Here is a 25451-nt window from a genome sequence, read left to right as displayed (position 1 = left end):
GAGCACATTGGTTGCATTTGGTTCACAGTATGTGGTGTATAATCGGCACCAGCAGTAATGTGACCCTCACTGCTGACATAAGTCATGGGCAGTGAAATGATGTGTGTGTGTCAGTCAGTTATATGAAATCAGTACTGAGATGGACAGAAGTGGGGACGTGACAGAGTGGCAGAAACGAGCATGCCCGTGACCACACTGGGGCTGAAGTTTTCTGATTTGTTACTGTGTCAGCGCAGTCATGTAAAACTGCAAGTAACAGCGATCATAAAGTACCCTAACTGTTTTCAAACCTGACATGAATGAACCATGGAACATGCCATTGGTGGGATGGCTTGCTTGCCTCAGTGATACAGATATCTGTATTGTAGGTGCAACCACAGCAGAAGGGTATATGTTGACAGATTGCACAAGTGTATGGTTCCTGAAGAGGGGCAAAAGCCTTTTCAGTAGTTTCAAGGGCAACAGTCTGGATGAATTACTGATCTGGCCTTTAAACACAACCAAAATGGCCTTGCTACGCAAACAGCTCAAAGCAAGGGGAAACTATACCAGCTATACTTTATAGTTGAATGATGATGGGATCCTCTAAGGTAAAATGTTCTGGAGGTAAAATAGTCCTTCATTTGGATCTCTTGGTGGAGATTATTCAGGAGGATTTTGTCATTGGGAGAATCAAAACTGTCATTCTACAGGTCGGAGTGTGGAATATAAATCCCTTAAACGAGCAGATAGATTAAAAAATTTAAAAAGGAAATAGATGGGTTGATGTTAGATGTAGTGGGAATTAGGGAACTTTGGTAGTAGGAGGAAGAGGACTTCTGATCAGGAGATACAGATTTATAAACACAAAATCAAAAAGGGGTTATACGGAAGTAGGTTTGATAAAGATTTATAAAATAGGAATGTGTGTAAGCTACTATTATCAGCATAGTGAAAACATTATTGTAGCCAATGTAGACATGGAGCGCACACCCACCACAGTAGTACAAGTTTGTATGCCAACTAGCTGCACACATGATGAAGAGATTGACGAACTGTGTAATGAGATAAAAGAAATTATTCAGACAGTTTAATTTTGACGGAGGACTGGAATTTGATAGTAAGAAAAGGAAGAGAATTGGAAAATCGTAGATCAATGTTGACTGGGTGAAAAGAATGAAATAGGAAGCTGTCTGGTAGAATTTTGCACGGAACATAATTTAATCATTGCTAATATTTGGATTAAGAATCATGAAATAAGACTGTATAAAATGGAAGAGACCTGGAGGTACAAGAAGGCTTTAGACTGATTATATAATGGTAAGACAGAGTTTTCAGAACTAGCTTTTAAATTGTAAGGCTGTCTTGTGCGTACTGTAAGACCTTCAGTACACACACCATCAGATTATTTGACTTGTCACTCTAACGAAGTAGGTGAGTGTCAGCAATATGTCTCATGGTCTTATTGTGGCGTGTTTATCTTCTGCCGTTACGTCAGACGATAGAAATGCCACTTGCACACTTAGAGTACCAGATTGACGGTTACCGACGTTAAACAGAACTTGATTAGTTTTTACACACATTTATTAAAATAATAAAAAGCATAGATATTACTTAACTTGATTCTGGATGCTGTTTACAGTTGACAATCTGAAGTTCCTTTGGTCTTGGTACGTTAATCTTATTCTCACATATCTCTGATACTTGACAAAGTGTCTATACATTTCTCTTCATGGCTATGTACAGGAATATGATAATCTTATTAGGCGTAGACTGAAACTTGACTATAGACTAATGCAGACTGGTACAGACTGTTGCAGACAAATGCAGACTGACTAATCGGAGGTCTGTACACTCGTTATAATACCTCGCGTATACCTCAGGTATCACTGCGCGAGTGTGATCCGCGAGGAGAAAAGGTTCTACGTTAGCAGAAATCTTATTGGCTGCGTTACATATTAATACGTGGATCGGCGGAAGCAGAATTTGGTCCATCTCTATGTCAGCGCCATCTCGTAGTGCGGACATGGACGAGCGCTGAGCCTGCGCTGTTGTGCTTAGCAGGGCGCGCTCTAGTGGGAAAGTTGTGTACGGGCTGAGTACGTGGAACTATGTACACAACAAAGGCATTTCCAGTGGCAGATGTGGACTCTAACCATGTTTTATTGGTTATGAACTGAAAATTAAATATGAAGAAACTGCAAAAGGTAGGAAATTAAGAAGGTTGGACTTGTTGAAGTTGAGGAAACCAGAGATTGTTGAGAGTTTTGGGGGCAAAATTAGACAACAATTGACCAGAACATTGGAAATTAACACATCAGAAGACAAACTGGAAACTTTGGGAGATGAAATAGTGAAAGCAGCAGATGATCTAATAGGTAAAAAGATAAATCGTACTAGAAATCCTTGGATATCAGAAGACATATTATATCTAATTGAAGAAAGGATTAAATGTAAAAAAAATGAAGCAGATGATGGAATACAAACATTTAGAAATGAGATTGCCAGGAAGTGCAAAATGGCTAGGCAGGAATGGCTAGATGACTACTGCAAGGGTTTAGAAGCACGTATGACTCAGGGAAAGATAGATACTGCCTACAGGAAAATTAGAGAAGACTCTGGGAAAAGAGAAGCAACTGTATGAGTATCAAGAACTCAGATGAAAACCGGAACTAAACAAAGAAGGGAAAGCTGAAAGGTGGAAAGAGTCTATACACGATCTATAAAAGGCAGATGAACTTAAAGGCAATATTGTAGAAAGAGAAGAGAATGTAAATGAAGTGAGATGGGAGACACAATGCTGTGAAAAGAATTTGAGAGGACACTGAAATATGTAAGACGAAACAAGGCCCCTGGAGTAGAAGAGATTTTGTCAGAACTACTTAAAGCCTTTGAATACCCTCTGACTTCAATAATAATGTAGTAATTCTAATTCCAAAGAAAGCAGGTGGTAAGAGATATGAATATTATTGAACTATCAGTTTAATAAGTCCCACTTGCAAAATACTAACACAAATTCATCACAGAAGAATGGAAAAATTGCTAGAAGCCAATATCAGGGAAGATCAGTTTGGATCATGGAGACATGAAGGAACATGTGAGGCAGTACTGACCCTATGACTTCTCTTAGAAGATATGTTAGGGAAAGGCAAACTTTTGTTAATAGCATTTGTAGACTTGGAAAAATCTTTTGACGATGTTGACTGGAATACTTTTCTTGAAATTCTGAAGGTAGCATGGGTAAAATACAGGGAGTGAAAGGCTACTTACAAATTGTACCAAAACTGATGGCAGTTAAAAGAGTCAAGGGGTGTGAAAGGGAAGCAGTGGTTGAGAAGGAGTAAAACAGGGTTATAGCCTGCCCCAAATGTAATTCATTCTGTACATTGAGCACACAGTAAAGAAAACCAAAGAAAAATTAGGAGTAGGAATTAAAGTCAAGGGAAAAGAAATAAAAGCTTTGAGGTTTGCCAGTGACATTGTAATTCTGTCAGAGACAACAAAGGACTTGGAAGAGAAGTTGAATAGAATTGACAGCTGCTTCAAAGGAGGACATAAGATGAATATCAACAAAAGAAAAAGAAAAACAATGGAATGTAGTAGAATTAAATCATGTGATCCAGAGGGAATTATATTAGAAAACAAGACACTTAAAGTAGAAGAAGAATTTTACTATTTGGAGAGCAAAATAAATTATGATGGCAGAAGTAGAGAGGATCTAAAAGATAGATGGGTAGTGCCAAGAAGAGCATTTACAAATAAGCTAACACAGAATATAGATTTAAGAATATGAACTCTTTTCTGGGGATATTTGTATGGAGTGTAGCCATGTATGGAAGTGAAACATGGACGATAAACAGTTTAGACAAAAACAAAATAGAAGCTTTTTAAATGTGGTACTACAGAAAAATACTGAAGGTTAGATGGGTACTAACAAAGAGGTACTGAAGAGAATTGGGAGGATAAGAAGTTTGTAACTTGACTAAAAGAAGGGATGGTTGACAGGCCACATTCTGAGACATCAGTGGATCACCAATTTACTGTTGGAGAGAAGTGTGTGTGGGGGAGGGGGTGGGGGGAATCTTAGAGGGATACCAAGAGATGGATACAGTAAGCAGATTCAGAAGGATGTAGGTTGCAATAGTTATTCAGAGATAAAGAGTCTTGCACAGCATAGAGTAGAATTGAGAGTTGCATTGAACCAGTCTTCACAATGAGAACCACAACAACAAGATTTTTAATTTAGAAATAAAATACATTCTAATTCCATGCATACATAAGTTTAATACATGTTTTTGAAGTCAATAGTGAACCTTCAGTGTGTTTTATCAGTTGCTTACAGAATACAAAATCCACAATTTTAGAGTTTCATAAATCTACCAAGGTAACTAGTTGATTACAATATCTGATGCTAATTAATAAACCACTGACCATAAACTATTGAGACGTTGGTATTTATGATACATGATCAGCTGCTGAACTGTGAGAGTGTATTGACAGGTAAACAAATCTCTGTCTGGTACATCAGAAGTTTCATCTCAGCCACTTTCTGAGTGAACACTGCAAAGGGGACTGCATGCAGTGGTCAGTTGGAATCAGGTATCTGGCAGAAGGTCCCTGTTCACAGTAACACAAAAAAGCGACACACAGAAACGGGGCTGTAACTTGCTGCATACATGTTTAACAGTCTGATCAGTCACAGTTTTGCCTCAATTCAAATGATGCGGACAGTGGGGGAGAGACAAATCAGTAAGTTGACATATTTGCATATTTTCATTCAGTAATACCATGTGGAATAATGTTCTGGGGTAACTCATCTTTAAGAAGGAAAGTCTTCATTGCAGAAAAAAAAAGAATAATATGTGGTGCTCACCCATGATCACCTTGTTGACATCTTTTGGAGTTGAGGATTGTGAGTACTGCTAAACAGTATATTTATTCCTTCATGAAGTTTGTTGTGAAAAATCCACGTAGTTAAAAAGGAACAATAATGTACATAATTACAATACCAGAACAAAAAAGTCATCCATTACTCCACAAACAGTGGTCCAAAATGTTTTAACAAAACTTTTTGATCAGTTACCCAGTGATATAATATGACTAACAGACAGCAAAGTAAAATTTGAAAACCAACTGGGAATGTTTCTCCTTGACAACTTTTATCCTGTAGAAGAATTTCTGTTACTGTAATGTGTAGAAGGTGGTGGGTAGCAGTTACTAATACACATTTGTATATCTTTTTTCTTTTTGTAATTAATTTTTTTTAAAACTTGGAAATGTTCAGAATGTAACTGTATGCACAAATTAATTTGCAGTGTGAATGTAAAATGACTCATTCCACACCACTGCAGCCTACAGGCCAGAGGTGAGAGTCCTTTTTACCACGAATCAGGGCCAATCATTCAAGTTAGTGTGAATATGTACCAGAACGTTTACTTTAACATGTTTGGTGACCAAATGTTGGCCTTTCACTTACAACAGAGTTGTAATGAACAGATGAAATAGGATTTCTCCAACTTCATATAACAAAAAAATTCCAACTTCAGTAATAAAATTAAACATAAGATTCATGCATGATCCTGCATGAATCTTTGATTTATCTGCACCATCCCTCATAAATGATCATTCAGCACTTTAACGTTAAACATATTTCAGGTGGAACTGAAAGATGCTGTTGACACCCTGGAGTATCACGTCAATGAAGGTGGCAGCAATTTTAGTGCTGGACAAAGGCAACTGATTTGTCTTGCACGAGCTATTCTCAGAAACAACAAAGTTCTAGTACTTGACGAAGCTACTGCAAATGTTGACCCACAGTATGTATAACTGCTATATTTGCATGCTAATTTAATAAGTACAATCCATATTGATACGAGTGATCCTCTTGCCTTGTCATACTGTCTTGCCTTGGTCCAAGTCCTGACTGATGTCCTTACTTTATCCTTTTAACTCTCTGTGCCCCGCAACCTCTCCCTCTCTCTCTCTCTCTCCTTTTATGGATGCAGAGACTTCAGTTTCTGTAAGCTAGCAAATTTATTGTCTTTTGCTGATGTCCATTGGTTGGCAGTTAGCCATGGCAATCACGCTCAAGTGCTCAGACATAAACAAAAGCAGTGGTGGAGTGTTATGAATTGTTTTGGATACATTACAGTGCTTCCCATAGTTTCCAGATAGACTCTGTTTAATATTGTTGTTCTAAATATCATGCTTTTTTTAGTTTTCATTCATTTCCTGCCTTCTGTAGCTTAAAATCTACATTCAGTGAATATCAGTGGTATGTTTGCAAGCTAGTGTTAACATCCATCCACCATCTGCTAATTATGTGTTATTTTGGATTCATTAAAGTGCTTTACATAATCCTGACAGAGTTTGTTAAAGATTGTTGTTAGAAAATATTGCGCTTTTTAGTTTTCATTCACTTTGTGTCTTCTACCACCTACATTCAATGAACATTTGTCATGGTTTTTTACACCTGCTTGATGCCTGGAAGTTAGCTGCATGACTTAAAACAAAAGATAATTTTTCACTTTTATTAGTTTGTTACAGTTTAATTATGATATAGGGCTTTTTAGTTTACTGGCAAATGTGAATATTGTTGTAAGTTAATTGACGTGGCAGAAACATGTCAGGATTGTGGTTGATGTATCCCTGGGGAGAATGCAGCAGGGAAGCCAAAAAATTGTCAGATGAGGCTCTTTCATGAAGTTGTAGATTATGTAGTCAAGACAAGAAAATCGTGGAACAGGGAAGAAAGATTTATGCTCTTCAGACAGAATTAGAAATAACATATTTTGAATTAGATAGATTGAAGGGGGGAAGAGACAATGGAAACTGGGAGAAGTTGATAAGTAATAGGCAAAAGGAGAAAACCTCATAAATTGCATTTGAAATACTGGTTAGCAATCACTTTAACTTCTTACCTGAAGTCGGAGAAGAGCCTCAACCAGTTTTTAAACTAATTAGAATGCACCAGATTCATAAGAATGACTTTAAGGCTATGTAAGTAGAAAAGTCACATAGAAAGAAGCGAGTCTTTCTGCTAGGGAGCAATCATGAGAGAGGTGTATGTCAATTAGTACAGGAAAAACTAGGTCACAAGCATCATGGAACCTAATGCCAAGCTGATCCAGGTGACAGAGAGCATAGCGGCCTTGTGCAGAGATCTTGATGGAGAGGATGTGGTACTTATAGTAGGGAGAGCAAGAAACAGCCTGCCTAGCAACTTAGAATATAGCATAAAGGTGACTTGGAGGAAATAAGAGCAACAATATCACACACTGTTGTGTGGTTTGTGGAGGTTTTGCAGTGACTTGACCTGCTGTGGGTTAACATGGCTGTTAGGCACGTTAATGAAGGACTGCACAAATTTCTGAAACAAAGTCTCATATCTATGTCATGCCAGTTGCTGCAATCGGGAGATGGAGACATACAAATCATGGCTTGTGCCTCAATAGGAGGAGGAAGGAGAGATTAGCTGTGCATCTTGCAGTAAGTTTAAGGGGGCCTACAAGCACACAAGACAAAATCCCTGCGATTATTGGAGTCAAAGGGGCATATTTTTAGTTTAGAATCAGATTAAAGATATCCAACGCTGAAAGACATTAGAACAGAACAGCACCCTAATATATGCAACAGTTTTCAAATAATAATAATAATAATAATAATTTGTTTTGTCAGAACACAAGAGGATTAAAAAATAAGGCATCTTATATGCCAGATGATGTGAAAAATTCTGGAGTGATACATGTTCTGTGCCTCTCTGAACACCATAAAACCATATAACCACATAAAAGGAGAAGTTAAATATCAGGGAATACAGACCTGCATCATTTTTGTGTACAGTTAATATGGAAAAACGAGGAGTTGCAACTTATGTAAAAGTTGGACACAAATAAAAAATACTGAAACAAATAGTTTTTGTGTTAATCAGAATCTAGAAGCATGTGCTTGCAAGTTGTTTCTGCAGAATACTTCTCTGATGATTGTAACAGTCTACAGATCCCCTACAGGAAACTTTCAGGTATTTATGAAAAACATATGATATGTGTTATTGAGCTACCTGTCAGACAAGTACAAAAAATTAATAGTTTGTGGATATTTCAAGGTAGATTTCTTAAAAGATACAGACAGAAAAAATCATTGGCTGTTTCAATTTAATTTCAGTAGTCAGTTTTCCATGTCATGTACAGCAAGATAGTAGGACACTAATTGATAGCATTTTTGTAGGTAGTGCCCAGGCTGAAACAATAAATGAGTACCCAATTGCTAATGAACTACTTATCATGATTCTCACTTCACGGAAATAAACAATATGGCACCTTGCTACCTTGCAGCATGTTCATACAAAGAGAACAGGCTATAATGTTACAAAGGTAAGTTAAAAGGGGTGGTGTGGGATAAGGTATATTCCATATCCTGCTATTAGTGCATGTGAGTATGAGTCAGTGTCACTGCACATGTGTACTTAACTCAGCCACCAACTGTACCAGCAGAGCCAGCCACTAGAGGCCACCTGTAGGAAATACACCCACGGCAAGGTGTCTGCCGTGCCATCTGTTGGTGAATCGTGCCTGTATACGAGCAGCATTTACTCACCCTCATTATGTTCTTTTAGTCTGTAACACTCACATCAATTGTTCTGTGTATCATTTATGTTGCACCTTCTTTATGATTCTTTTGTATACTTACGTGTGGAGCCACAAGTGGCTTTTTCCATTATTGTTCAGAGGATAATTAATAAAGCCATATTGATGTTACTTGGGTCAGTTTCATATATTACTTGGTTACTACATGATTGGCGATGAGTTTGGAACAGTTTCCGTGTGTACCGTCTGTAAGTATTGTTTCATCAGGTTTAGTCATTATGGACGGCCCTGCTGGCCCTGATTGAACACTTACTTTGGTAGTGACCAGTTTGTTGGCTACCAAGAGATGGAGTACTGTTCCACTGATCTATCAACCCACTTTTCCTCCGTATGATGATTCAGCTGAGGATCGGGCAGCTTATGAAAGAAGACTCGGGCAGCATTTTTAGGTGTGATAGATTTAAATTTGTGCAAAGCCTTATTCCTGTTGTGGATTACATTTACAGTGTATCATTAACTGTGTCAGATTTTCCCTTCACAAGAAGTGACAGCTCTTATTTTTGATTACATGTGGGGTTTACTGACGAGCTACCATCGTAAATGAACACATGTCACAGTGGCCCAATTTGAGTTCCACCAATGCTGCAAGAAACTAAACCAGTCCTACAGGGCCTGGGCAGATGAACTTCGTGGCCTTAGCTGTGTCAGTTCATTACTGATGCTCATAAAGACTCTTATGCAGACTCTATGGTGCATGATACAATTATCTGTTAAGCTCCGTTAGAGAAGTGTGCCAAAAGGCTTTACTCTGTGAAAACACCCAGTTGGTAGGAGTTTTGCAATTAGTACAATCTTTTGAAGTTTCTTGAAGAGCAGGTGACCAAATTGAAGTGTGGGGCAATGTGTCAATAGTGTCATACAACACACAACTGTCATACAACATATATTTGTCACAAATAATCCATCACAACTTGATAAGAATATTTCTGTCCATAACTACAACACTAGAGGGAAAAATGACCATTGTTATCCACTATTAAATATATTAATGTCTCAGAAAGAAGTTCAATATGCAGCAACAAAAATTATCTTTTGCAAAATAACATGGTACATCTGATAGGTAGAAAATCAAGTTTTAAATCAAACTTAAAATCATTTGTTATGGGCAACTCCTTCTCTCTTCTGCTAGCCAGTTTTTAAAGTGTTGTTACATGAGTAGAACTTAGAACTAGCAGGATAAAGTGTTTATTAATGTTAATACTAATATTGTACACATATCCTGTAAAATGGCTCATTCACATCTTTATGATAAAAGAACTGTTTAAATGATTTATGGAACATGTAAGTAAGAACTAACTATCTCCCAGCAGCTGCTTGATAGAAACACACTTTTCCTTTTTAAATTTGCTTACAAAATAATTTTATTCTTTTTTTTTTTTTTTTTTTTTTGCTCAAGCAGAAAGGCTACCTTTAAGATATAGTTTCTAAATTTCAAAGAATTGGTCAACTAGGCAGCAGATGTAAAATGAATGAGGGAGAAAAGTGTGAGGAAACCAGCTTCATATTTCAGCCTCTCACGTGAAACTATTTGTCTCCTCACCTGTCACACCGTAGACACCCACCTTCTACATGCTCCCCAAAATCCACAAATCTGGATGCCCCAATGTAGCTGGTTATTGTACCCCCACTGAAAGAGTTTCAGCTCTATCATTGTCTAACACTTCCAACTAATTGTCCAAAATCTAGCCTCCCACATCAAAGATACCATCCACTTCCTTCACAAACTCTCACCCACCCCTTTACCTTCTGTATCCCTATTCATCACTGTCAATGCCACTTCCCTGTACACCAGCATCCGTCATATCCATGGTCTTGCCACTATTAAATATTCTCTCTTCCAATGACCTTCAGGCTCCAAACCTACTACCTCATTCCTCATATGCCTTATTATCTTCATCGTAACACACAACTACATCTCCTTTAAAGGGAAGGTAAACAAACAAATCCATCGCACAGGTCATCCTCAACACAGTGTGCCACCTTCCTGGACACTGACCTACTCCTCTTTGATGGCTCCATCCACACCTCTGTTCATATTAAAACCACCAACAAACAGTACCTGCATTTTGATAGCTGCCATCCCTTTCATGCCCAAAAATCTCTCCCACAACCTTTGGCCGCCTGGGGATGGTGTGTACATGCAGTAACACGAACTCCCTTACTCAATATGCTGAGACTCTCATAAACAACCTTCATAGGCAGTACTCTCCCATGGATCTAGTTTGTAAACAGAGTTCCCACGCCTTATCCCCACACACTCCCAATCCTCCCACCATCTGCAGGAACTAGCTACAAAGAAGCGATCTCTGTGCCACTCCCTATCCCAGCCTATTACCACAGGGGACCATATCCCTGTTGAAGGCCCAGGTGCAAGACTTGCCGAACCCCCCAACCCCCCTCCCCTCCCAGCTCCTCCTATTCAAGTCCTGCCAAAGGCGTATCCTACCCCACCAGAGGCTGAGCCACACATGAAAACCAGCTCTGGTGCAATCATTGCACAGCTTTTTACACTGGTATTACCACCAACCACCAGTCCACCAGGATGAATTTTGGCCACCAGCAAAGTGGAGTACCCAATGGCACAACGTGAAACTGAACATAAGATGCCTGATTTGAATAGCTGCCTTCACAGCCTGGGCCATCTGGATTCTCCCCGAAATGATACCAGCCTCAACCAATGTTAATCTACTGTCCTCAAACCTTCTACCAACACTTTTCATTCCCTTTGTCATATCAGCTCCTCCCAGTTCACATCCCCCACCCTCATTGTGTGCTACTCTCTGCCAAGACACCCACTGGTCCTTTCCCCTTCTCTGCTCCTCTCCTTTTCCACTCTCCTTCCAACCCTCCCCCCCCCCCCCCCTTACAGCGTCCTGAGGCTTTTCCCAGCAACCTCACCCTGACACCTTCTAGTCACTGCTTACCCTGCCATCCCTCTCTCTACCCCAACCCACGCTGGACTGCTGCTTTCAATCAACAAGATAGTTGCACTGTAACCAGAGCGGCCAGAGACGGTGGTCGGGTGTGGGTGAGGTGCGCTTGCTTGTGTGAATGTGTGCGTGTGTGTCTTTTTTCTTTCTTTTCTGAAGAAGGCTTTGGCCAAAAGCTCAGTGTGTAACAGTCTTTTCCTTGTGCCTGTCTACAACTCCACATGCCATCTTTACGGTGAGTTGATCTAGGGATTGCATTAATAAATAAAGCAGTTGGCTGGATAGTATACTTGAAATCAGTAGGTCTATGTTCCTACAAGAAATACATTTATTTAAAATTATTTCAGTGTCCATAGAATACAGATTAAGCTCTTTATTAACAACAAAAATACATTGGCATTAATGTATGATATTGTTTTTATAATTTAGAGACAATGTATGTAATGTTTGTTTTTGTGAGAGTGTAGTTTTTAGCTACTAGCCTGTCCCCAAAAGTTATCCTTCATGTAATGATACACAGGAAGCAATGTGTGAACTAAGTAATGATGCCTTAAAAATAAAAGAACAATATTTACATGTGATATTCAAATGTGCAGTTAATATAATAAAATTTTCTGCAGGCATCTGAAGACCCAGTGATATCTATTATTTAATTTGTGTTTTATATGAAATTTGCCAAATTTATCACTTGTTTAAAACAGAAACTTCACTAGCTGATACACTACAACTGAGACTATAGCAAGTTTCACATCCTTAGCATCAATATCATTTTGATCACAAGCTCTTAATGCAAAATTAAAGATACAATAAAATATATAATTTCTTTCTTTATTTTTTTAGAACTGATAGTCTCATACAGAAGACGATACGTAAGAAGTTCAAAGACTGCACTGTGCTTACAATTGCTCACAGACTGAATACAATCATGGACTCAGATAAAGTTCTTGTCATGGACTCCGGGACCATGGTGGTGAGTAGTATCATGAGACCTTTATGCTTACTCTGTGTTAGTGTTTTTACATATATTCATTCCACAACGGGAATAATAATTTTCATGAAAGAAGCACTTTGTTTTGTGTATTATAAGAATTTGTCATTTGTAGTGTTGGCGAGTACTACATATCAACAGCTTTAAGTATTAAAATCATAAAAAGTGATTAAGAACAAGTTGCAATCACAGGAAATTTATCACTACAGATTAAGATAATCTGCAAAGATTCTTCTGTGCTTCTCAGTTTGTATCTCAACAAGAGGTTAAAAGCTAAGTCTCAAAAAGGCCAAAACAATGTATAATCAGTATACGGAAATAAAGGCAGTGAAGATTGACAATAATATTATTGAACCAAGGAAGGCAGGTTAAAATTTAATATTTTGTGGATGATGAGGTCTTATCAGATAGAGCACAAGCTCCAGTCATACATGAAGGGGACCGGACATCAGCTTTAATATTCTCAAAGGAACTATTCTGGCATTTGTCTTAATTAATTTAGAAAAAAACTTGGATCACGAAAATCTCTCCTGAATACAAGCATACTTTGCTAACCACTGCACGGCCCAAATTTAAATTATTTTAGTTCGTCATCATAAAATGTGTAAAGGTCTGAACATTTTTATTCAACAGTGAATGAAACATCCCTGATGATTATTCTGTCTGTTGTGAAACTTCCTGGCAGATTAAAACTGTGTGCCCGACCGAGACTCGAACTCGGGACCTTTGCCTTTCGCGGTAGAGCATTTGCCCGCGAAAGGCAAAGGTCCCGAGTTCGAGTCTCAGTTGGGCACACAGTTTTAATCTGCTGGGAAGTTTCATATCAGCGCACACTCCGCTGCAGAGTGAAAATCTCATTCTGGATTCTGTCTGTTATTTGACAAATATAACTGTTTATTCTCTTTTGAGTCTTACATTAATTCATAATCCTAGTCAGGTACTTCATCTGTAATTGATTACTTATTTGCAAGTTGTAAAGTTTAATAAAAGTTTCTGTATCTCCCAGAGTATGCATGTGAAACACTGACACCTGAATGTCTTTGAAGGATAAATTCACTGTCTTGAGCTGATAATTTTATTAGACAATATGATTAGTTTGATGATTATGTTCTTATGCACGATAATTTGTGGCTGGCCTAGTCATCTTCATCAGGTGCTTCAAGATATTGTCTTAGGTGTGTTTATTTCCTGGACTCCAATCAGGCAGTTGTTTTTTATACTCATAACGCAAATAACATTATTATTATTCTTGGATTGTTGGGCATTCTGCCAGATATCAGCGTCGTACTTGCACGATATTACGGTCACATAGCTCGTAACCTTCATCAGGTGCGACCCCAGGTCGTCTTTGACACTCCCCAGCAGTCCCCCGATCTTGTTGGATGGACAGATATCCTGATATCCGGCAGAACACCCGACAACCCAAGATGTCATTAGATCGCTGGGAAAGCCTGAAGAGTTACATTATTATTATTTTTATTTTGTTATTATTATTATTATTTCATGTAGCTCAGTGACCTTGTGAAAGTCTTTATATGGGACACCACATCGCAACTTGCCGACCAGGTATAGGGGGCCTACAGTTTAACATGAAATCTTAACCACCTGTAGTTTCTGGCAACTCCTCAAATGCTTGAAAGGTGAATGCTTGGTTAAAATGAAGACTGAAAAATTTGTAGTTTGAGTGAGATTCAAATCCACAGCCTCTCAGTTTGCAGGCGTGAACTTTGCCACTAGACTAACTGGAGCAGCATTGCTATGAGGTCATGGTATACCACTCTTTCACTGGATAGGAAGAAACTGGAGTGATATCCTGAATGCTCCTTAGCTGCTTTCACTGCAATTACAGGATATATCACTTTGCTATTCCTGCTGTGAATACCTAGAAAGTAGACTTTCCTATAAAATCCACACTACAAAACAGTCCAAACTGTTCATTATTACCTTCATATACCTCGGAATCAAAGGAGGATGATGCATTCTTTTGGGTGTAAGAGAACATTGGAACCTCAGGAAATAAATACAGTGTTGTAACTTTTAAAGGGCCTAGGTACAGACCTATTGTGCTCTGAATCCTATTATTTTAATCCCATGTAAGCTCTTCTTATATGGAAATTACTATTTTGCAATGCTAAAAAGACTAAGACATAGCTTACTGTTATTCAAGTGGAGCTGTAGTCAGTTTGCACACTACTGAGGCATGTTCTCAAGTGCAGTTGCTTCGATACTATTTTTCTCCAGCTTTATGGCTACAAAGATCATCATTCAAATGTTTACACACAAAATAAATACCTTTCTATACATTCAAATTATTTTAGTACATAAATGGAAGAATATTGCATTGTACATGCTGGTAAGAGTTTTATTAATACAAAGTAAATAAAACAGCCAAATTAAATGTAATCCTGTTTCCTGCTGTGATGTCACTCAAAGGAGATGTAATGTGCTGCTGTCATCAAGTGTCTCTGCTGATTCTTTCAGGAATATGCACACCCTCATGAGCTTCTGCAGAATCCAGAAGGATATTTCTACAAAATGGTCCAGCAGACTGGAAAATCAATGGAATCACAGTTGAGGCAAGTGGCACAAGAGGTAAGTGTATACTTAATTTTAATTTAGTAGTATTTGGTACCATAAATAATTATTTACACAACCCGCCCAGATAGCTGGGTGCATTTGCGTGATGGTTCAGTGATTTGAGATGGAGCCCCAGCCCTGGATCAAATCTGCTTGATGGTTCAACAATGAGGTCGAATGTGCTGACCAGTGTGGATGTGGTTTTTAGGCGAGGGGTGCCCACGGGAAGGGCATCTCTGGCCACCGTCTACCACTAACATTGCCAGATTCAATAATTAACATGTCAACCCTGTGAAGATACAGGATTAGGGTCAGGAAAAATAAGAGAAAAAAAAAACACTCATATCTACTCTTTAATTAGATGTTTTGTGGTTAAGTTTTATACTTTAGGGAAACTGTAATTTTCTCTTCCACTGGACATCATTTCACTTCAGAATCCTCTATTTTTAATAACCTAAGACTAATAAATTTTAACACAAGTGTAATCATTTTCCGTTATAATAATAGTAAATCCTATCTTAACATTTTTTACTATAGTAAATAATGCTGATGCAAATCAGTTCTAATAACAATAACTACACTCTTGGAAATGGAAAAAAGAACACATTGACACCAGTGTGTCAGACCCACCATATCTGCTCCGGACACTGCGAGAGGGCTGTACAAGCAATGATCACACGCAGGGCACAGCGGACACACCAGGAACCGCGGTGTTGGCCGTCGAATGGCGCTAGCTGCGCAGCATTTGTGCACCGCCGCCGTCAGTGTCAGCCAGTTTGCCGTGGCATACGGAGCTCCATCGCAGCCTTTAACACTGGTAGCATGCTGCGACAGCGTGGATGTGAACCGTATGTGCAGTTGACGGACTTTGAGCAAGGGCGTATAGTGGGCATTCGGGAGGCCGGGTGGTCGTACCGCCGAATTGCTCAACACGTGGGGTGTGAGGTCTCCACACTACATCGATGTTGTCGCCAGTGGTCGGCGGAAGGTACACATGCCCGTCGACCTGGGACCGGACCGCAGCAACGCACGGATGCACGCCAAGACCGTAGGATCCTACGCAGTGCCGTAGGGGACCGCACCGCCACTTCCCAGCAAATTAGGGACACTGTTGCTCCTGGGGTATCGGCGAGGACCATTCGCAACCAACGTGCTCTAGAAGGTGTAAGTCAAATAACCTGGCCAGCAAGATCTCTGGATCTGTCCCCCATTGAGCATGTTTGGGACTGGATGAAGCGTCGTCTTACGCGGTCTGCACGTCCAGCACGAACGCTGGTCCAACTGAGGCGCCAGGTGGAAATGGCATGGCAAGCCGTTCCACAGGACTACATCCAGCATCTCTACAATCGTCTCCATGGGAGAATAGCAGCCTACATTGCTGCGAAAGGTGGATATACACTGTACTAGTGCCGACATTGTGCATGCTCTGTTGCCTGTGTCTATGTGACTGTGGTTCTGTCAGTGTGATCACGTTATGTATCTGACCCCAGGAATGTGTCAATAAAGTTTCCCCTTCCTGGGACAATGAATTCACGGTGTTCTTATTTCAATTTCCAGGAGTGTAGTTAAAAGGGAAACAGGGCATCCAAGGTCACAGGGCAACAGTATTACTGTTAAGCACAATGAAAAGCTTATAAATGAAACATCACAGGTTGAAAATATTTTTAATAATCATTTCATAAATGTAGTGCAAAATATAGGCACCAGATGCTCACCAGATAGAGCAGAACTCTATATAAAAGAGGCATTCCCGGTGCAAACAAATGAAATTGAAATCCTACCCATCTCACCGTCTGAAATTAAGAAAATAATAAATTCACTATAAAAACTCACATGGAACTGATGGTATCTCCAATAGAATACTAAAATATTGTCCACACCTGATAAGTCGAGTTCTTAGCCACATATGTAATAGCTCATTGAATCAGGGAATATTTCCTGACAGATTGAAATATGCCATAGTTAAACCCTTGTATAAAAAAGGTGACAAGACAGACGTCAACAATTATCGTCCTATTTCACTTCTGGCATCCTTCTCAAAAGCGTTTGAAAAAGTAATGTACTCAAGAGTAACTTTACACATTAGTGGGAATAACGTTTTAACAAAATGTCAGTTCGGTTTTCAGAAAGGTGTTTCAACAGATAGTGCTATACACGCTTTCACTGATAAAATTTTAAATGCTCTGGATAGTAGAACATCACCAATTGGGATTTTCTGTGATCTCTCTAAGGCTTTTGATTGTGTGGATCATGAAATCCTCATAGATAAGCTGAAGTACTATGGAATGAATGGTTCAGTACACAGATGGTTCACTTCATATTTAACTGGTAGAATGCAGAAGGTTGAAACAGTAAACCCACATAGTACACAAAGGGCATCAGATTATTCAGACTGGGGATGTATCAAGAATGGGGTACCACAGGGTTCTGTCTTGGGGCCTTCATTGTTTTCAATATACACTCCTGGAAATTGAAATAAGAACACCGTGAATTCATTGTCCCAGGAAGGGGAAACGTTATTGACACATTCCTGGGGTCAGATACATTACATGATCACACTGACAGAACCACAGGCACATAGACACAGGCAACAGAGCATGCACAATGTCGGCACTAGTACAGTGTATATCCACCTTTCGCAGCAATGTAGGCTGCTATTCTCCCATGGAGATGATTGTAGAGATGCTGGATGTAGTCCTGTGGAACGGCTTGCCATGCCATTTCCACCTGGCGCCTCAGTTGGACCAGCGTTCGTGCTGGACGTGCAGACCGCGTGAGACGACGCTTCATCCAGTCCCAAACATGCTCAATGGGGGACAGATCCGGAGATCTTGCTGGCCAGAGTAGTTGACTTACACCTTCTAGAGCACGTTGGGTGGCACGGGATACATGCAGACGTGCGTTGTCCTGTTGGAACAGCAAGTTCCCTTGCCGGTCTAGGAATGGTAGAACGATGGGTTCGATGACGGTTTGGATGTACCGTGCACTATTCAGTGTCCCCTCGACGATCACCAGAGGTATACGGCCAGTGTAGGAGATCGCTCCCCACACCATGATGCAGGGTGTTGGCCCTGTGTGCCTCGGTCGTATGCAGTCCTGATTGTGGCGCTCACCTGCACGGCGCCAAACACGCATACGACCATCATTGGCACCAAGGCAGAAGCGACTCTCATCGCTGAAGACGACGCGTCTCCATTCGTCCCTCCATTCACGCCTGTCGCGACACCACTGGAGGCGGGCTGCACGATGTTGGGGCGTGAGCGGAAGACGGCCTAACGGTGTGCGGGACCGTAGCCCAGCTTCATGGAGACGGTTGCGAATGGTCCTCGCCGATACCCCAGGAGCAACAGTGTCCCTAATTTGCTGGGAAGTGGCGGTGCGGTCCCCTTACGGCACTTCGTAGGATCCTACGGTCTTGGCGTGCATCCGTGCGTCGCTGCAGTCCGGTCCCAGGTCGCCGGGCACGTGCACCTTTCGCCGACCACTGGCGACAACATCGATGTACTGTGGAGACCTCACGCCCCACGTGTTGAGCAATTCGGCGGTACGTCCACCCGGCCTCCCGCATGCCCACTATACGCCCTCGCTCAAAGTCCGTCAACTGCACATACGGTTCACGTCCATGCTGTCGCGGCATGCTACCAGTGTTAAAGACTGTGATGGAGCTCCGTATGCCACGGCAAACTGGCTGACACTGACGGCGGAGGTGCACAAATGCTGCGCAGCTAGCGCCTATCGACGGCTAACACCGCGGTTCCTGGTGTGTCCGCTGTGCCGTGCGTGTGATCATTGCTTGTACAGCCCTCTTGCAGTGTCCGGAACAAGTATGGTGGGTCTGACACACCGGTGTCAATGTGTTCTTTTTTCCATTTCCAGGAGTGTATGTTAATGACTTGCCTAATTATATTCATGAAGATGCAAACTTGGTTCTCTTTGCAGATGACACAAGTATTGTAATCAAGCCTAAAAAGCAAGAATCAGCTGAGGAAAATGCAAATAATGTTTTTCAAAGAGTTATTAGGTGGTTTTCCGCAAATGGACTTTCATTGAACTTTGAAAAAACACTGTACATACAGTTCAGTACAGGGAAAGGCATAACACCGGAAATAAATATAGAGTGTGGGGGAAAATCTTTAGCTAAAGCAGATTGTTCAAAATTTCTGGGTGTCTGTATTGATCAGAATTTAAACTGGAAGACACACATTGACAATCTACTGAAACGATTGAGCTCAGCTACCTATGCTATTAGTGTCATTGTAAATTTTGGAGACAAGCACATCAGTAAGTTAGCTTACCATGCATATTTTCATTCGTTGCTTTCTTACAGAATCATCTTTTGGGGCAATTCATCACTAAGAAAGAAGGTATTTATTGCACAAAAACGTGTTATCAGAATAATGTCTGGGGCTCATCCAAGATCATCTTGTAGACAATTATTTAGAGAATTAGGGATATTGCCAGTAGCTTCACAATATATATACAGCCTAATGATATTTGTTGTTAGTAACCCAGATCACTTCAGAATTTATAGCACAGTCCACAGCTACAATACTAGGAGACAGGGTGACCTTCACTACCGTTCATTGAATTTGACATTGGCACAAAAGGGGGTGAATTATACTGCCACAAAGATTTTTGGTCAATTGCCAAACAATATCAAAAGTCTGACAGACAACCAATCGGCATTCAAAAGTAAGTTAAGGGAATTCCTGAATGACAACTCCTTCTACTCCATAGATGAAATTTTAGACAGACAAAAGAAATACAGTAAGCATTAACAATTGTAGCGTATATAAGACTAACAATGATTATTTGGGATAAATGAATCTTGTGTACTTTGACACGTTCCACATCATTACGAAAGAATCGTGTTCATGATCCATGGAACAAGTAATATAACTAACTATAACTAACTAACTAACAGGGCTCAGCTTTATTTGTATGTACATGTATACACTAGAGGTAGACGAAGGACAGTTTAAGTACATTTTGGGATACTCACCTTCCATTTGCAGGTAAGTGATTTGCTTATTTTCATCTGTGTGTGCTGTTTACAACTGGGAATTTCCGTTCTTACTAAGCTGAATTTTTCTTATATCAAAATATTTGGTTAACATAACTGTAGTAACATAATTTATACACCAGTCGAACCATCCAACTTTTTTTTCTAGCAAATATAATTTATTGGTAAAATAAAAAAATTATTGGTAAATACTGTACATGAAACATACTTATGAAAATTTCCTTTTTATTGCAGGCCTATGATAACATTCACTCAAGCTCGGGTGCTTGAGAGGGGGAAAAAACCTGTTGCTGGTATCCAGCTTATTATTTATTAAATAAATCTGTAATTAAGATATGTTGGGAGTTCCCATATTAGTCACACAAATCTGGAAGACTTGTGTGATCTGGTTACCATTTCTGGACTTTTTGATGGCTGCAGTACTGACACTTCATCACAGCAGTGGAAATACTAAAAACTGAAATGTGACCTGAATGAAATATCAATGGAAAAATTGATATTAGAGATACTGAATGGAGGAAAGTTTTAACGAATGCTTTTGTTATTTCACATGTTCAGTGATACTATGCCAAAGATACATAGTGCTCTCCTATTTTCAAAAACTATTTTTATCGAGTAACAAAGTTGTATAACAATTTGTGTATAAATATTTAAAAAATCACATAATTAATTAAATATGAATGTTTATTGATGGAAACTAAGCATACACGAGGAAGATTCATTGTGGATATTTAATTACAGATTACACTGTCATGATTTTTATTGCTTACTGACAAAGAAAATATGACATCTCCTCTTTAAATGTGAGCTTAAATAATAAAATCTCGTGTTTATGTGGTATTCTTTAGTGTATAAAACCAATAAGCAGAATCAGAAGTGTTCATTATTTCTGAACCCCTATCTTCTGAAAATACTGTAGTTACAGTAAATATATAAAAACAGTGTTTATTTATGTAATATGCAGTTATTGCATCTCACTATCATAATTTTTCCAGTGGCAATAGGATAAGGCTCCAAACATTTCCTTCGCCCAGAACACAATGGTTTTGAAAACTTTTTCATATATATTTTGTGTTTGTGTGTGTGTGTGTGTGTGTGTGTGTGTGTGTGTGTGTGTGTGTGTGTGTGTGTGAAAAGCATTTGACAACTGATCAATCAACTGGCACATCAAGAATATTGAAAATGTTGATGAGATTCTGGAAACTATTCTTCGGAGCCAACTAATCCAGAACTCAAACAGGCACACTCAAATACTTACACACAGCTACAATGTCCCAGTGTTGCATTTCCTGGGAAGGAAATATTTTGAGAGTGATGCTGTGATGAAGAAGGAAGTGAACAATTGGTTTAATGAACAGGTGCAGCCCACTACAGCACAGGAATTCTAAAGCTCACGGATAGATTTGATTAATGCTTACATAAAGTAAGGTTCAGGTTTGTAAATTTTGTGTTTTTTCCCAGTAAAATATATTTATTGAACTTATCCAAGCCAAATAGTTGTTACTTACCAAATTACCCAGCTAGCTGCATGCATGAAAGACCAGTTAGCCTACTCAGTAATTTCTAACTGGTTTTTACTGAATAGAACAAAGTAAACTGTCATATAATATCATGTAAAGTTTTGACGTCCCAAACTGTTACATTACTCACAGAAAAATTACAACTAAATTACCTGTACTGTTAACTGTACACAAATCTTTGTAAAGTTTTGTAATTAAGTTAACAGATAAGCACCAGAACTAAATAATGAGGTGATAGCCAACAACATCTCCAGCAGTGACAGATATTTAAATTATTGTTCCAACTAGGAACACAAGGATAGCTGCACAAGATATACAATTTACTGTGTAATGGAGCGACATCAACAAGAATATAATGACAGTAATTTACACATCTCAAACACATTTGCCAACTGAGGGCCCAGAGTCCCTTGCATGCCATTATAAAGATGCTATCCACATCACGTGTCACTAGTAAACTTCAACATGTGCACAGTGAAGCTGGTGACAACAGTCAATGACCGGGCTGCCCTCGGCAGCTGTCTCGGGTAGTTGTGGGGGTGACATTTTAATGTTGGAACGCATTACTGTTGCCATAGTGACTCGACTTATATCTGCTGTGGGTGGTAGATGTAGTAACTGGTGGACTACTGCTGTCCTTCCTGGCAGGGGTAAGACAGGGGACCACTGTCCACAGTGCTGAGACAGGAGAAACACCCATAGTGTCCACGGTTGTGCTGAGAGTGGCACCCAAAGGCGTGAGGAGTCCCTGGCTGGGATGAGGGCGCCCTGGCCACCTGTGGACCTCCCAGGATTAATGGTGGTCAGGACCGGCAACGATAGGCGGGAGCCGTCTGGATGTCCACAATGAAGCGTGCCAGCGTAGGCTCCAGCTCTAGGCTGATACAAATCTACAGAGTGGTACATTAAGTGGTTATCTTTTCCTGTGTTTTCCTCGTAGTATGTGTATTTAAATTTAGTGTCTGTCATTCTGTTTGAAAGGGTTTAATCTTGCATATTTAGTAAGTGTAAGTTAATTCAATCTGTAGTGCAGTAGTTGCTCAATTCCTTTGTTTTGAAGGCAAGAGTCTGTTCGTTTAATAAGGGACTCAGTCAAGCTGCACCTCTCAGCCCTATGTGCATCTACCGAGCAGCAAGTTAAGTGTTTATCTTTTTTGTGTTTTCCTTGTAGTATATTTCTTAAATTTCACCCATGTTTTTTCTTTAAGTGACTCAATCTCGGTTTTTATAAGTGTGAATTCATTCAGTGTGTGGTGCAATAGTTGTTCACTTAACAGCCAGCTACACAGCTCATTAATGCATCAGTGTCCACTGGTGACACGTGAGAAGGGTAGCACGTTTCATATCTAGATTTCTGTCTGCTTTTATAGTTTACTTCTTCAGTTAGCTTGCTACGATGTTTAGGATGTGTGCACGATATGTGTTGATGCAGGAGGAGCTGTCTGAAGTTCCCTAACAGCTGACTGCTCTTTTAGCTACGATGAGTCACCTACAGGCTGCTGCCTGCGGGTGTGGTGGTGGCAGAGAATCTGGCTCGTCACATGCGGTACCTCAGATGTCGCTTATTTTGCCCACGGGCTCTGCTTGTGAGGCATCTCCTAGTGGAGCACTGCTGTGGATCTGCCTCCGCAGGGCGGGTGGTAACGTGTTTGCTCGCTCGAGGCAGAGGGCCAGTGTGGAGACTGGCCACCTGGCCTTACCCATTCATCCTTTGAGTGGACAGGTGGCCGCTTCTTCAGCAGTGTCCCAGCAGGCACATGGGGGAATGTGTTCCCTAGGTATCGGGAGCTCCAACATTAGGTACATTATGGAGCCCCTTAAGCAGATATCTTTCAGGGCTAGAATGAAAACCACAGGGGGAGGGGGTAGGCCTCATCCGAGATGGGGAGGCAACCTAGCCTGCGGCTATTATTGAGCTGGCAGGGTGTGGTCGTCTGCAAATTGTGGCTCACGTTGGCACCAGCGGCATGACTTTTGAGGCCACCCTCAGTTCATATGGGCGGCCGGCATAGGTGGTGAAGACTACAGGCCTCGTGTGTGGGGTGCAATCAGAGCTCGCAATTTGTAGCCTAGCTCCCAGAGTCGATTCTTAGGTTCGGAACCAAGTGGAGGGTCGCAACTAAAGTCTTCATCGACTCTTTGGCAGTCTGGGCTGCAGTAGACTACGTTATCGTCTAGGGATTTGTAGGACTCTCCTTGACAGGTCAGGGTGCACTACATGAAGGAAGCAGCTACTCAGGTAGAAGAGTACTTGTGAAGTGCACATTAGAGTTTTTTAGGCTGGACTAGTGGTCCTCAACTGGGGGTAATTATTCTGAGGGATAAAATGAAATTTTCTGGGGAGTAAAAACAAGAAGGGTTAGATTACGATCGAGTCACGTAACTAAATTACTCCAAATAATCAATTTCATAACCTCATTAGACTAATAAGTACGATAGGCAGCTAATTATAAAAGTTTCTAGAATGAGCATTAACGCATAACCGTACATGGTGGAGGCCACAGCCAGTGTATTAACGACAGACATTACCGGAACTTCGCCAGCAGTAGCTGATGACAGCTGGCTACATGCCTGTATTGATGCGCAGCTACTACTATTACTAATATATATTTCACCGACGTACCGTCTCGCTAATTGTTCTTGTTTCGTTAGATGTTAGCCCTCCAACCAAGTCGACGGCGAAGTGAGTGCCTCCGATTTCACTACCTTCTCAACGTATTTCGGACTGAGACGCTAAAAAGAAACAGCTGAGTGAAGTTTTTCCTATTCAAGCTCTAACTCTACGGTAAGAAATTCCTAATTGACAGCACTGCCTTTCGTTTACTACTGGACACAAATAGCTGAGTCCATAAGATATAGGTAGGTGTGTAAATTTCTTTTTTATCTATATTCTGTTGCCACTAAACAGTAATCCTAAAAAGATCACTACAAATGGCGTACAAAGCTACAATCTAAAAATTACTTCACAGTAAGGGCAGAAATGGATTCAGCGTGTGCCTCAAACTGACTTTTTCGCTGCAAAATAAACTTTGGGGACACAGGTGTATGATTTCAGACGTCGACATAATCGTCATTCTGAGCTTGTGAGTCGTGGCAGTATGAGGCGAGAAAAATACTTATACAATTCTATGAGACGTATTTTGTTACAGTATTCCCATTACAGTACAGTATTAACATAAAAAGAGAGAGTACTCACTATCATCATAGTATGTTGAATGGCTTCGTTTGTGATAAAGGCTACAATACATTTAACATCAGGTCATACTTGCATACCGCTGTCTACTCTCCCCATTTTATAACAACGTTTGTGCTCGCCAAACTGCTTCTTGAAAACGCGTGATAGAGACACGTATAAAAAAGATGGCAGCACTGCTTCTGTTAATCGATGTACGCAACGAATCGTTGTTCAAACTCACTGTCAATTCTTTGTGGCAGACGTTTCGCTCTGCCACGCAAAGGATTGTGTACGTATATAGATTTGATTTGGGAAAAGCATAAATCTCAAATTCGAGAAAAAAAATTCTTTGGGGAAAAGGACAGAAGCTGCATTACTCAATGAAGTAGTTTTCTTTCAGAAAATGATTTACTTTTTGCACAAAAAATTAAAGACGACAGATTTTGGATACGCATTTTTTTTCACTATGCTGTCATTGTCAAACTATTGCAGGGGAACTATTCGGTAAAAATATTTGATTCTTTTGCATCTTAATCTCATATATCAGGTAGGATAATGAAGTGGCTACGTTTTCATTATTGGCCATATTTACTACGATTCTTCGAAGTTAAATA

At 40.1% G+C, this 25451-nt stretch overlaps 1 protein-coding gene and 1 long non-coding RNA gene across 3 annotated transcripts in view; one reads left to right on the top strand and one right to left on the bottom strand.

The window, feature by feature from the left end:
• The window catches only part of LOC126335576 (ATP-binding cassette sub-family C member 4-like), a 276697-nt gene extending 255685 nt beyond the window's left edge, over positions 1-21012 (top strand). For both annotated transcript variants that reach the window (XM_049999007.1, XM_049999006.1), the window contains exons 22-25: positions 5635-5795; positions 12395-12524; positions 15024-15134; positions 20377-21012. In XM_049999007.1, the coding sequence (XP_049854964.1) occupies positions 5635-5795; positions 12395-12524; positions 15024-15134; positions 20377-20412 (438 nt within the window). In that variant the 3' untranslated portion in view covers positions 20413-21012. The remainder of the gene's footprint in view (positions 1-5634; positions 5796-12394; positions 12525-15023; positions 15135-20376) is intronic.
• Positions 1-25019, bottom strand: part of LOC126335578 (uncharacterized) — a 62400-nt gene extending 37381 nt beyond the window's left edge. The window contains exons 1-2 of the long non-coding RNA XR_007564893.1: positions 24859-25019; positions 24286-24395 (exon numbers count right to left, since the gene is read on the bottom strand). This is a non-coding gene — a long non-coding RNA (uncharacterized LOC126335578). The remainder of the gene's footprint in view (positions 1-24285; positions 24396-24858) is intronic.
• Between the last annotated feature and the right edge of the window lie 432 nt (positions 25020-25451).

Source organism: Schistocerca gregaria, chromosome 2 (genome assembly GCF_023897955.1).
Source record: "Schistocerca gregaria isolate iqSchGreg1 chromosome 2, iqSchGreg1.2, whole genome shotgun sequence".
NCBI lineage: Eukaryota > Metazoa > Arthropoda > Insecta > Orthoptera > Acrididae > Schistocerca > Schistocerca gregaria.
Note: the sequence above shows the minus strand (reverse complement) of the source record. Positions and strands in the feature narration are given on the sequence as shown.